The sequence below is a fragment of the Etheostoma cragini genome, chromosome 17, assembly GCF_013103735.1.
Source record: "Etheostoma cragini isolate CJK2018 chromosome 17, CSU_Ecrag_1.0, whole genome shotgun sequence".
NCBI classification, from domain to species: Eukaryota; Metazoa; Chordata; class Actinopteri; order Perciformes; family Percidae; genus Etheostoma; species Etheostoma cragini.
In genome coordinates, this window is record NC_048423.1 from 5005269 (window position 1) to 5019008 (window position 13740).

Sequence of the window (13740 nt, forward strand, 5' to 3'; positions counted from 1 at the left end):
AACAATGAGCTGAACCCCGGGGGGGGGGTGTCAATGGATGATCGGCTCTTGTCGCATTAGTCTTTTGCAGCCCGGGAGCAGCTGGCAGCCCGGCCGTCGAGAGTCACTGCTCTAACTAAATGAGACTTTTTCAGAATAATGATGGAGAAAGCCTCGGAGGGGAAACTGTTTTTAGGAAAATCCAGTGTGGCGTGTACACATAGATTGTGTTGGAGGCACATTTTGCTGAGAAAACCTAGCTGCAGTTGAGCACTGCATTTCATGTCATTTTTGCTGCTGCAGTGTGGGAAGATGAGATGGAATCTTTTTTTTTTGTTTTGACACTTGGTAGTTCGGGATTCTTCATTTCGGGGAAAAAATTATCTTGTTTGGAAAGCAGACAACTCACCTCCGGCTTTTACTAAAATATAGAGCAGTGCTGAAATAGGTGTGCACGCTTTTGTCCAAACACTGTGGCCGAGTACGCAAACTAACAACCGTCCAGTCTTGAGCCTGCATCCCGGACCCTCTCAAACCGTCGTGCTGCTTCCCCTAACTGAAAAAGATTAAATACTGCTGTATGGACAGACCCACTTCATTTAGTCGTGCTGTATTTTATCTTCAATCAATTAGCACTAATGGACCATCCTCACTAAACTAATGGGGTTAATGCCGCAAGGTCACACACACACACACACACACTTGGGCATACACACAGACATATAGCAGTTCTATGTGCCCCACACACACACATTAACTTGCACAGGGACATGCTTCAAGTCAAATACACATTCTGTACGTAGACTTTCTGTCTCACACACACACTTGTAGGGAATCAATTTCAGTATCACTCTGCTATGTATACCTGGACATTAAAGGTCAGATTACATTTAACATTTCATTTGATCACACACACTGTTTTCCCTGTCTTTATCTCTTGTTTTTGTCATTTTTTTATCAATGACCATTTTGTGTGTGTGTATTGTGTGGTTGTATACATCTTTTACTCTTTTTACATGCATCAGTTTATTCCATACACAGTGTGTCTGTCTTTCTGTCTCGCTGTCTGTCATTGATAGTCTTCCCCAGCCCCCCCCCGCCTGCATAAATAAGAGTGGTGTCACAGACATTAGGCTTCCCCCTTGAAACTGACTGATGCTTTTATCATGCCATCTCCCTCTATGTGTGTGTGTGTGTGTGTGTGTGTGTGTGTGTGTGTGTGTGTGTGTGTGTGTGTGTGTGTGTGTGTGTGTGTGTGTGTGTGTGTGTGTGTGTGTGTGTGTGTGTGTGTGTGTGTGTGTGTGTGTGTGTGCCGCTATAAATCTAGGCCTAATGAAATGAAAAAGGCTTACTGGAATAAAAGGCTTGTCTCCCAAGGACGAAAATGCCGGCATGCCATTAGAGAGAAAGAGAGAGAATGTGTCAAAAGAAAGTAAAAAGAGAGGAGAATGCTAAGCAGTAGAGACTGATACAAGGTGCCATGTTTCATTAACCGTAACAATAAGTCATTAACTGCAGTGATCAGCTATTCTACCTAATACAAAGTCTAGAATTAACAAAATGCATTAAATCATTAAATCTTAAATCATAAAAAAATATAAATGGGTTTATACAGACATGGTTTCCATATAGTCCACATATTGAGGTTTAATAACCAGCTTTAAAATATATATTTAAAAATAATTTATAAAATGAATCATATCCACTGTATTGTCTCTAATGTTCTAGACTTTAATCTAACTTCTAAGAATTTAGGGTACCCAAACAATTATTACACATTCTATTAGACGTGTGAGAATTGTATTATCAACCCTGACTATATTAAATAAGTTAATGATTTCATCTTTTTATGTATAAAGCTCTGTATGATTCTTACTTCGCCTATAAATCCAGATTTACGGTCCAAAAATGCCGGTTAATTTAAGAGTAGAATACAGAGAAACGTTAAATGAAAAACGAGCATGTTAATGTTTGATTTAATCCAGAAATGTCCAAGTTGAATCTGTGTGTTCCTGGCACAGTCTCTGTAAGAATTACAATCAGTTGGACCTTCGAGAGATGAAAAAGGGAGCAAGGGACGACAGAGAGAAGAGGCAACAGTAAAGAAAAGAATGGGAGGAGAGTTAGTACAACGGAGAGAAAAGTGATGTTCATGGCCTCTCTCCAGGCGCAGCATCCACTTGGACAGGCCCGGTCATTTCATTAACTAAGATGGAACATTGTCAGTGTCGGAACAGGGTTCTCGTCTTTCCTTTTTTTCTCTCCCTCTCTGAAGTCAACAACCTTGAAAGTTTTGCTTAAAGTAAACAGACAGCCGGATGGATGACGGCAACTTTGGGAAAACTTTCAATTGGATTAAACGTTGTGCTCCAACAGCCAAGTGGAGCTCACCTAGACACAGACAGAATGTCATATCTTAAGTGAAATTCCCATAAGGGGCATTACAACAGCCTTTGTTAAAAGCATTACCTATGTTATGTGTATGTGATATACTTTTAAACATTCACATTATATATATATATGTGTGATACACTCTTTGCTGAGTTTGGCCACCAACAAAACTCAGCAAAGATTGTTTTTGCTTAGGCTTTAACTTCTGAATATTCTGCAGTGTTGCCACAACGGACCGCCATTAGGGAACTACAACTCAAACTAGCGCACAACCTCAACGTTATTGGTCTCAGCCACTCCCTCTTTTCGCTGCTTGGACCGGTAAAGCTTAGCTGGAGAAAACCCGCAAACATACCTAAACCCAGAAGACGTACAGAAGGAAAATAAAAATTGAGCAGAAGTACGTAGGAGAGCGGAGCCAGGCTAGGTTTCCTGAGCCAACGTAACGATTACAGTTTGTCATTATTACCAACACATTTTAGCGCTTCCTTTTAATAATACACTATGGCAGTGGGTCAGAGATCTTGTGCGTGTAAGGTAATTTCTAAACAATTCAGAATTGTCAAAAAACCATAAAGGGAAATCAAACTGATTATTTATTTAATAATTTGTTAGAGTTTAGTGTCTAATTTTGCAATCTGTGGGTATTTCTCAAAAATCTCAACCTATTTGATAATTATCAATATTTTGGCGTAGCTTTGAAATGACACAAAGACTTGAGTCCTAATCCTAAAAGCAGATTTGCAGAAGTTCAGATCTCACTGCTCATCAGAATTCTATAAGAAAAAAAAACATCTACCTTTCTTCTTGCCCATCTAGCTGTCAGCACATCACCGACCAAAGTCAAGATGAAGTTAGTTTGAATATTGATGATCATCAGATGGCTTTATAAATCTTCCTAAATAAGCTATGGGAACACAGAAATGATACTCACTAAAACATGATGTACTGTATATAAATGTTATCATATAATGTATTACTACATGATACATATCATGAAAACTGTAATGCACAATATAGTGTATCAGTTAGAGGTTGGCTATAAGACAAGGCACTACAAACAGGTGTATATAACGTATGTAGTCAGATATTGATATGTAATCATTCTACAAGGATTTGTCCTGTAGAGCACCATATGGAAGACACTTTTTTCAGTTCTGCAGGAGTAAATAAACTCTTTACACTATTTAATGTGTTTGCAGAGTCAATATGCCAACTTAAAAACCAAGTGTGGGAAATAAAGTGTAGTTGTCCATCATAGGAGTGTCTAGCGTTGGCGGAGGTTTGTGCGCTCATAGCTCTTCTGGTTTCACGCGGTGAGAACTCCTCCCCTGCACTGAAGCTTATAGACAGATACAGATAGGGAGACATGCAGCAACAGATTGAGAAAATAAGAGATGAAACAGAAGTGCGAGCGAGCTTGAAGCATCCTCCCACCGACATGCTGTCGCTCGTCTGGTGGAGGAAAACCTAAGCCCATCTGCTCTGCTGCTAATGCTCCACCAAAACTGCTGCTTCTTCACCTCAAATGAGGAATGTAAAGCCAAAAGCCCAACATCACTGGAGGCGTTCACATGCACTTCAACTACAAGTTGCAATGCAACATGAGAATTAATGACTTGTTGGATGTTGATCCCATCTGGGCACGGTCTTTGCAGAGGAACAGAGTTTCCTTGACAGCAAGAAAGGATATGTTTCTGCATTCCTTTACAGGCCTGCAGCCACATTATGCAAGCACAATGTTGTGTATTTACTTAACATTAAAGCTACGGAAAGTTATATTACTTAATAGTTTATTATTATACTTTAATTATATTTTAATAACAGCATTGTGTGTATGCAATGTTGTGTTTTGGTGTTTGCTGCTGCCCTGAACCCAATCCTTCTGCTGTGGTCCCTGCAGTCAAATTATGAACTCTTTCCTGAAATGTTTGTTACATAACTAGTGGAGCTGAAGGCAGATCTTGACTTCTACATCCAACACTATCACTTTGCGCTCTCTGGTGGGGATGAAAGCGTCAAAACAAGACAAGTCCCTGAGAAAGGCTGCTCTTTTTGTTTTAGGCTTTTCTAGCAGTTTTATCAGCAACGTGTAACATGTCTGTGCTTAATTGTTGTACTTGTACGAACGGATTTTTTATTTATTTAAATCCTCTTGTTTCTTTTTACCCATTCAGCTTCTCACACACTCAATAGTCCCTTATTTACTAATTTCTCCTGTTTATTTCCTTCCTCGCTGTCTGTTTGACACACACAGTCCCAATATGAGCCGCAGAAGCTTTAAATTCTCCAAATTACAAAAAAAGTTATGTTTGCCTACATAGGTTTTCTGCAGAATAAATACATACTGGAGGATGGATATCATTGAATGGATTAACTCTTCCCACCTCACTGTTGGATGTAAATAGACTGATTAAACTATATTTGTATATGTTTATAGATATACCGTCAGATGAATACTGTTACCACAACATCTCACAAAGGAGTTGAATTAAGTACAACACCACAAACTGCAACCCTGAGAAATAACATCAGCATTTTAAGTTTCTTTTCGGATCGACAAAACAGATACCAGAAAGAAAAGAAAAAACACCCACAACCAAACAGCCACACAAAGGAATACAAACACAGCAACAGGCACACCAAAGATGTAAACCACAGTGTCATCTCTGACTCAGTTTTAGCAACAACAAAAATCACAAACTTCACAAAGATAATATTTAATGGCATCACTTTGGATTGGTCTAGATAGGTCATGTCTGTCACTGCAGATAATGTAGCTATTTTATACTTTGGCTGGACTAATATTTTTTTATGAACAATGGATTAAATGTGTAATAGGAAAGGCCTTGCTTGTTAAGTATTTTAGGACCTTCAGAGTCAGGAGTTTTAAGAGGAATTGGTAGGGACCAAAACAGAGCTAAAAGGAGAGTAAATATCAGACTTAGATCTGCCAAGTCTCCACTAACATGACTCCAAAATGCTAGTGTTAATCCACATCTGGATTTGTAAACAGCCAGCAGTTTTTTGTCACTTCGGGCTTATTTTGTCAACTGTTTGTAACCTCTTAGCTTGTTGTTGCAAGAAAAAATCAGCTTAAAGCTATACTGGGTAATGATGAATTCTAAGTAATGACAACACAACTGTTGGCACGTCCACATAACACAGCCTTCCGTGATCGCACACGATTAGACTCGTTTTAGGTTGAAGGTGGTCCAGAGCTTTGATGGGAACATATTACATCATGCATTCTTTCTATCAGTTAAGGATGACAAAGGTGTCATTTGTCCCGCCCTAACAGGTGCAACAAAGCTAACAGTGGGCTCAGGGAGATGTCAATCACTCAGTCTAACCACACCCACACAGTCCTGGAAAAAGTCCAGTTATCCAAAATATGAACACCTGTGTGGGTGTGATGATAAAGTAGTTCCAGTAATGCATAAAACTACTATGAAATTAGTTTTTATTCATAACACGTATAAAGTATGACATTAAAAACGTCTTCTAATCAGTCCTCTAATTCTCTTAATTATCTTGGCGTAATTAACTCATAAATATAACTGGCTAGTTTTATGTACCATAGTGACGTTTGGCAGCTCACGCTCTTCGTTTTGGGCTTGTGGTGAATTGATATCATATACTCTATCATTATGTGTCTTTGTCTGTCTGTATGTGTTATATTGTTGTTGTTTTTATCATGCGTTTAGTCACTCTGTCTCTATCTCTCACTCACTCTCACACAAACACACATCTGTGTGCTCAATCGAACATACATTGTTTGTGATTCAGGACAGACGCAGAGCTTTCACTGTCTGCCTTCTCTCTTTTTTCTTCTAGAATTTTCTTTACCTTCATGGCTTTTCCTCTCTTTGGTTTCCTTTACTTTTCTTGTTCATTCCACTTTTTTTTTTACCTATGTTGTCTTATGTCTAAAGTGGCTACAAATCTTTTATTCTTTCATCTCCCTTCCACTCTTCCCTCATTCGCCACCTTTATTCTCCCTTCCTCTCCTCCTCATGCCTGGCTCTCTCTAAATCTCTGTTCTCATCTTTTTTCTTTTTTTTCTACTCCCTATTATCCTCCACACCTTTTGTCTCATATCCTCTCTAATGCTATTTCATTTACTTCTCTTCTCTGACCTGCCCCATTTGTTCTATTTGACATTTTGTATCTCATTTGCCTTCTCTCTTTCTCTCCCTCTCTCTCTCCTCTCTAGTCAACTCTAACCTCATCCCTGTTTCTAATCCTTACCCTCACTCTCCTCTCGTCCTTTTTGCTGTGGTGTATTAATGCTGCCCCCTGGTGTTTTCAAAGTTGTATTGCCGTCAGTGGATCAGCCTGCGTGGATGCTCGAGGGAGGACAAGGCGCTGTGCGTGTGATAGATGACTGTCTGCTGTGTTTACCAACGGGTCGATGAAAGTCACTTAAATTGGACCGGCATTCTGGTCCGGATTGACAACACACACACACACACACACACACACACACACACACACACACACACACACACACACACACACACACACACACGCACGCACAGTAAAATGCCCTAACAATCTGTTGTAGTTTTATAACTGCAGATGTTTTCACAAACACATTTGTCCGTTCAATGGGTTTATTGGCCTGACTGGAGCAGAAAATGCAAAATATGCACAATCAAAGACAATTTGAAAGCACAGAGGCGAGCTGAATACACAATTATTACATTTCATCTAAAGCAAGCACCTTCATGCTTTCCTTAGTTTTTTCTTTGTTCTTGTGGAGATTGAGGTTTTTTTAATAAGTCAAATTTCATCATATCCCAGATGGATGAATCTGATTGGGTCTGTCTACAATCACAAGAGCACATAATGTAATATTTAACATACATAAAGTAATGTCAGTAACTGCATGTGACCGTGGTTATATTCAGAACATGTAGGGAAGGCAGCGTTTTCTGTGTATTTGGTATTTTAAAAAGTGTTCTTTGGCAACATTTTAAACACACAGTTGTATTAATGTTCATACCATAAATGTGTTTAACATGACGGACAATTAGAGCGTGATAGATGTCAGGTGATGATGCTTTTTATTGTTTATTGATTGTTTCTTTGTAGGTTAAGAGTGTGTTCAACATGACGGCCAAAGAGGGCAGGAAGAGGTCCATCAGCTGCCTGGTCGCCGTGGGAAACGGGAACGGAGCCGCAGGTTCGACTCTGTTTTAAAAATTCAACCTGGAGCACGACTCGGGGAACAACTTGAAAGATATAAAGTATTTTTGACAGTTTCAGGAAGTATGCAAAAGTTGAAAAATAACTTTGTAGATTTGGGGAAGTACAGGAAAGAGTTTTGACACTTGTCAAGCTCTTCAGAAGTCAGCGTGAAAAAGAAAATGCTGAGGAAGGTCTTTCACTGACTCCTGAGATTCACCTGCCTTCAATCTTTCACTGCAGATTCTGTTAGTGCAGCTTTATTTTGTTTAAAATTGTCATCATGTTGCAGTGTTTATGCAGGCTCCTAATCACTGACACTAATTTAACATTTGAAACAAGAAAGCCAGGGTTTATTTGGCAGCATGGCTAACACATAATACCGTGAACTTTTCTCTGCCCACCAGGCTTTGCGTTGGGGAAAGCAGCAGACAGAAACACCGCTCTGAGGAAGGTGGGGACCACCAAGTTTTTATTCAACAAAAATAATCATTAAGTCAGTTTTTGATAATATCAGTCAGAGTGACTGTGAGAATATCACTCAATGTTGATTTTTAGGCTCAAGATTCGATTCAAAAACTATTCTCAATTAAATAAAAGGATTTGCAGTATGTAAATGTAGTAACTTTCCCATGTGCCCCACACACTCTTTTATGTAATTAAGTATATTTGACTATAAAGGCTTTATTACAGAGCAGTCCCACAAAACAAATCTAGACACACAATATTGTACCAAAGAATTAATGCTAATACTATTTGTTGCAGCAATTTGCCAACTGGGATGCTAATTATAATAACAGCACCTTCATTTGACAAATGACAACGACATTAATCTGGAATTGTGTGTTTGTGTGTTTTGTGCGATCTGCAGGCCAAGAACAGAGCGATCCACTACTTGTACTATATAGAGCGTTACAACAACCACACCAGTAAGTAACTCCCCTCATTTCAGTTTTTACCTTAAACATTATCCTCAATGTTACTCAACATAGAAAAACACATGTTAAGTTTGTGTTTTGTTCATCATTTTGGTTTGGCATGTTTCAGCTCTAACAGTACAATAGCCATGAGCCTCGGCTGGTTTGGAGAAGACGCCAGTCAGAGGGGTGAATCAGAGCAGCAGCATGTTCAAAACTCCTCCTGGTGGCAAAACAAATCGTGGCTTAATCCAAAAATGACTTGAGTAAAGCTGCAGACCATTATCCATTTCATTAATAGTGATATTTAGCTTTTGCTTGCCGTTATCAGCGTATACAAAGTTTAAGGCCAATTGTTTCTTATTGAGATCTACCTTGGGAGTCATAGTTAACTCTTCATCTTTCATTTTCACGTACATTCTTTTACTTTCCATTTATTTTTATCTAAAAAAACAGATGAGAAAAATGAATGGGGCTTTACTTCCAGAACTAAGGGTCCCCCCTTCACAACTCAATTTCTTCCACTCATTTATTTCCCCTTCTAACACTCTCCCTCTCTTTCCCTCCACCTTCAACTCTGTTTTTTTTTTCCCTTCCTCCTCCTCTTCGTCTTCTTCATCTTCATCTCTTCCACTCCTATTCTTCCTCCCCCTTGTATCACCTGCTTAGATTCTCTGAAGAAAGGTATAATAGTTTAAGTGCACAGCTTGTTTTTATTGTAAAATGGTATTTGGCTACTTGGGCTGCTGTTGGAGAGCAAAGCCAGAAAGATTAATGTGTGTGAGTCATCATCCTCCACCACGGCCACCGGAGGAGAAAGTTAGCTTCCTGCTTTGGCCCGGGACCAGAGGAGAAGAGCGAGGGAGTAAGAGTGTGTGTGTGTGTGTGTGTGTGTGTGTGTGTGTGTGTGTGTGTGTGTGTGTGTGTGTGTGTGTGTGTGTGTGTGTGTGTGTGTGTTTGTGTGTTTGTGTGCGTGTGCCTGTGTGCACGCGTGCGTGCGACTGGTTGTTTTTTTTACTTCTTTGTCCTATCTCCACTTCTTTTAAGGATTATTCCATTGGTTTTGTAATCAGGTTTTGTGACAGTTCTAATAGCTTCTACGTCATATTTTAACCTATTTTGCTCACTTAAGCCATTGTCTCCTTTACTGTTAAACTTTGATGTTCAACCCATTTGTTTGGCGGAAGAAAAAAAAAAAATTAAAATGTGGCTTGATTTTCTGCAGGCTACTTAAGTTTAGGTGGCGGTCCAGATCTTGGATTTGGTCCAACAGATGCTTAACAGTTTTTTCTTCATGATCTTTAAGATGGGTCAGTTTGTTCATTGGGAAGTCAAACATCTGGATACCCCCAACTTGGCCTCTAAAAATGTTGTTTTGGTAGAAAAACAAACCGCTCCGCTGACCTTTCAGTTGTAGTTGTTGTCACCAGGATTGGCACTCTCCCAGGACCAGGGCTGCTTTTTGCGAATATTCAGGTGGCTTCAGCGGTGTTAGTAATGAATGAACAATGCAAAGCCAAAGGGAATTTGAATAAATTTGAGTGTGGCAGAGTGTTTTTGAGTTGTTCTTTTTTGGCATTTTCCACTTTTTGTTGGAAGAAATTAAAAGATTTTGGACTGACAAGCAGGCAAACACTGACATGTCTTTTTTGGTTCAGCTAGCAGTCAGGGTTGACTTTTAGTGCAGTGTTGGAGTTAGAGATTAAAAAAACACTTAGAGGAATATGAAAGTGTGTATCAAGGATGTTTCTTTTTTGACTTTTTCGCTGTTTGGATTTGTGAGTCACATATCACACAGCAGACACACACTGTTCCAAATGAACCTGGACCTCCTGCAGCAGCGGCAAATGTTCAGCCACCTGTGCATTGTGTATGTATGTGTGTATTTGACATTTAGTTTTGCATTTTAGATTTCATCACCCAGCAAGACGTGTCCTCTGAGCACCAAATTACTAGCTGCTTCTTATCCATCCTCCACTTTTATTACTCCTTCCTCTGTGTTGTTGCAGCATCCCAGTACACGCCCCCCCCAAACCATTAAGTGTATTGAATTTCCCCTGGGTGTCTAGAGGATGTAGGGACAGCAGCCAGTGCAGTGTTTCAAGAATGATGTGACACACAAGAAGCAGATCTTAACGATTTTAAATCAAGCTATGGAGCTGTACAGAACTGGAGGCTGCATCGAGCAGCACTAGCCTCCCGCTCAGGGACTGTGTGCCTGAATAACTAAGCAGCCACAGCTGCTGCAGTCAGCAGGGCATGCTGGCATGTGGAAGGACATCTGGCTGGTGGGCAGGTAGAGAAGCGCAAGACCTGAGGGAGAACGAGAGAAAAGATGCATAACAAAACACAAGTGCCTTCACTCGGAAATGGCAAAAGACATCTGACGATAATTAGACTGTATGGAATACATAAGTCTGTTTATTATCTCTCCGTTCGACAGTTTGTTTTACTGGTCTGCATCCAATGAGTGTAATTCAGTTGTTGTCTCCCCCCCACCCCCACAGTTTATCACGACATTCAGTCCAAGTTCAAGAGGACGACGCTCCGCATGAAGAAACAGAATGAAGGTAATATTCACTAAGTGTTTAAGTTGGTAGGATAAGAGTTAAGTTTAGTTTTGAGTGAATCTGGTTTTAATCAGTATGGTTGGGCTATATGGTACAATAAATATAGGAATTTAGACGTGTGCTTTTGATTTATAGATACTGAATAATTTCCAACAGGTTTCCTGAAGGAAAGATTTTTTTATTTTTGAACAATATAAGGAAAATAGGAACTTGATTGTTTAAAAACCCAATTCAAACCCAAGTAAATATGTATTCATTATGCATTTATTATTGGAAATTATGTGGAATTGTATGCTTTCCAACGTAGACAAATTTCAAATTTTTGCATGTTATCCAGCTGAGCATCGACTAATAACATCTCTAGGCTATGAAAGAAATTGGAGTTAATTAATTGTAAGGGTGCTAATTGAACAGTCTTTTCTGCTTAAGTGGTATTGAATTACTGTTCTTTTCTGAATCTTATTAAAAAAAGCAGTCTTCCAAAATTAAGGACTCATAGAATAAAGCGTTATTATTTTTCATCAGATACAGTCATTTGCTATTTCTTTGACATCTCTAGTTGGATGTGTAAGCTTTCCAGATAATTTACCATATCACGTTAATTGTCAATGTTGTAAAATAGCATACCATGATAGAGAACTAGTGCTCAATCATGGTGATACAATGTGTGCGTATTTATTCTGTCTCTCTCTCTGCAGGTCATGGTCTGCACTGCCACCGGGCGGTCATCACTCTGTGCAAGCTGATCGGCATAAAGGACTTGTACTGCAAAGTAGAAGGATCTGTCAATCTCCTCAACATCACCAGGGCCCTCTTCACTGGATTAGCCAATCAGGTGAAGTCATGTCGCCGTAGTGGGAGGGATCTTCTTGGGGAGCATTCCAAAATGAGTTTTAATTGATAAAGAAAAGGCACCACTCTTTCTTTTAGTGAAAAGTCAGAAACAACAAAACAAGATACACTACCACGCAATAAACGAACGTTACAAATGGCCTCTGTTCTGACTCGGGTGCCTAGGTCTGTTTCCCAGCGGTTTAATAAACTGCAGTTAGCGACTTTAGCACCAGAGTTATTCTGACCGGGCTGGCTGCTGGCCGGCCGGGGGCGGACTGTGGATGTGTCCCCGGGCGGGGCTGTTGTCATCTCTCATCTGGACTGAAGCCTAACAGCGCCCGGAGAGAGAGGCAGGCAGACCGGGGGGGCCTAGCTAGCTAAATTACCATTAGATTGGTCGTCTATCTACATTATACAGGTAACTTACTGATGAATTTGTGGGTTAGCCCAGAGTTGTTAACCGTGGTCAAAACAATCCTTCTAAAAATAACTGAGCTACTTGTCAGTAGGCACCAAAGCACTTTTCCTCTTCGGTCCCCCTACAGGTTGGAAGCAGAATTGTCCTTTACTGTTATCATTAATCTTCTTTCTCATTCCAACGGCGGTTAATGAACCACTGAAACAATTTTGGAAACATTATTTTAAGGTACTAAACAATCTTTGGTGTTGGAATGATCAACATTGAAATCAATCAATATCAATGTATAAGGTCTGTGTTGTGTGTTGCAAAGTGGGATGTGATAAAAAATGATGCCATGTGGCAGAAAAAAAAGTTGTAATACCTTTACTGATTATCAAAACAAAGCTTTACTAAAGCTTTGTTTTGGAAACAATGGATTTCAGATTCCAGCAGTTGCCCCTTTTGGTCTGAAAGGCACCTTAACTCACATCTTCTCTTTATTCCTCTTTTTGCTTATATTTACTTCCTTTCCTTCTTCCAACCTGTAGGAAATTCACCAGAAATTGGCCGACAAGAAGCAGCTCCATGTTGTCGAGTTTCAGCCGCAGCGAGGCCCGCTGCCCATGGTGGTGGCGAGTCCGAAAGACGGGGCGCGACCCGAGCCGGAGCCTGAGGACGAGATCCCCAACACCCGGCTGCACTGGGACGACGTACGAGCCGCACAAGGATTCAAACGCTCCATCTGGGCGGGTGTCAAACGCACTATCTGGTAGAGTGGGAGGATGCGGATGACCCGCAAAACAGATAATTGGACTGATGGGGGCTGGGATTGTCAGATGGGGGTCTGAAAATTAGGATTAAGAAGAAGAAGAATTTGTTCAAGCAGGATATTGTTTTTCGGAAATAATCTCCAAAGCTAACGGGGATCTTGTGGGATTGTTTTGTCAACCGAGGACTAAAGTTACATGTTTCTCCAACTGAAGACATCTCAATTGAAAACATAATTCTCCAAAGTCACCCAGTACAGGCCAATAGTGACAAATATTAATATCCAAGATGATGTTTTCTTTATAAATGTAAAAATGTTGCAAAATGTAATAAAGTACGGAACTGGTAACGTGTGTGTGTGTGTGTGTGTGTGTGTGTGTGTGTGTGTGTGTGTGTGTGTGTGTGTGTGTGTGTGTGTGTGTGTGTGTGTGTGTGTGTGTGTGTGTGTGTGTGTGTGTGTGTGTGTGTGTGTGTGTGTGTGTGTGTGTGTGTGTGTGTGTGTGTGTGTGTGTGTGTGTGTGTGTGTGTGTGTGTGTGTGTGTGTGTGTGCTCCAACGGAAACTACTTTATCCACTTGTTGAAACGTTCAAATTTAGTCATGGAAATGCTAATTTTACACTGCTGACAAATTTTGCCACTGGAGCTTACTTCTGAACTTCCTGACATGGAATAGTGTAGCTACACCTGAGAT

At 40.2% G+C, this 13740-nt stretch overlaps 1 protein-coding gene across 2 annotated transcripts in view; it reads left to right on the forward strand.

Moving 5' to 3' along the window:
* mrps5 (mitochondrial ribosomal protein S5) overlaps positions 1-13402 on the forward strand; it is a 21737-nt gene extending 8335 nt beyond the window's left edge. Inside the window, exons 7-13 of one of the 2 annotated variants that reach the window (XM_034898564.1) lie at positions 7468-7558; positions 7968-8014; positions 8432-8489; positions 10985-11047; positions 11746-11882; positions 12830-13103; positions 13153-13378. In XM_034898564.1, coding sequence (XP_034754455.1) covers positions 7468-7558; positions 7968-8014; positions 8432-8489; positions 10985-11047; positions 11746-11882; positions 12830-13054 — 621 coding nt within the window. In that variant the 3' untranslated portion in view covers positions 13055-13103; positions 13153-13378. Of the gene's footprint in view, positions 1-7467; positions 7559-7967; positions 8015-8431; positions 8490-10984; positions 11048-11745; positions 11883-12829 lie in introns of both variants that reach the window. The other variant, XM_034898563.1, reaches the window with a different exon arrangement.
* The last annotated feature ends 338 nt before the right edge of the window (positions 13403-13740 follow it).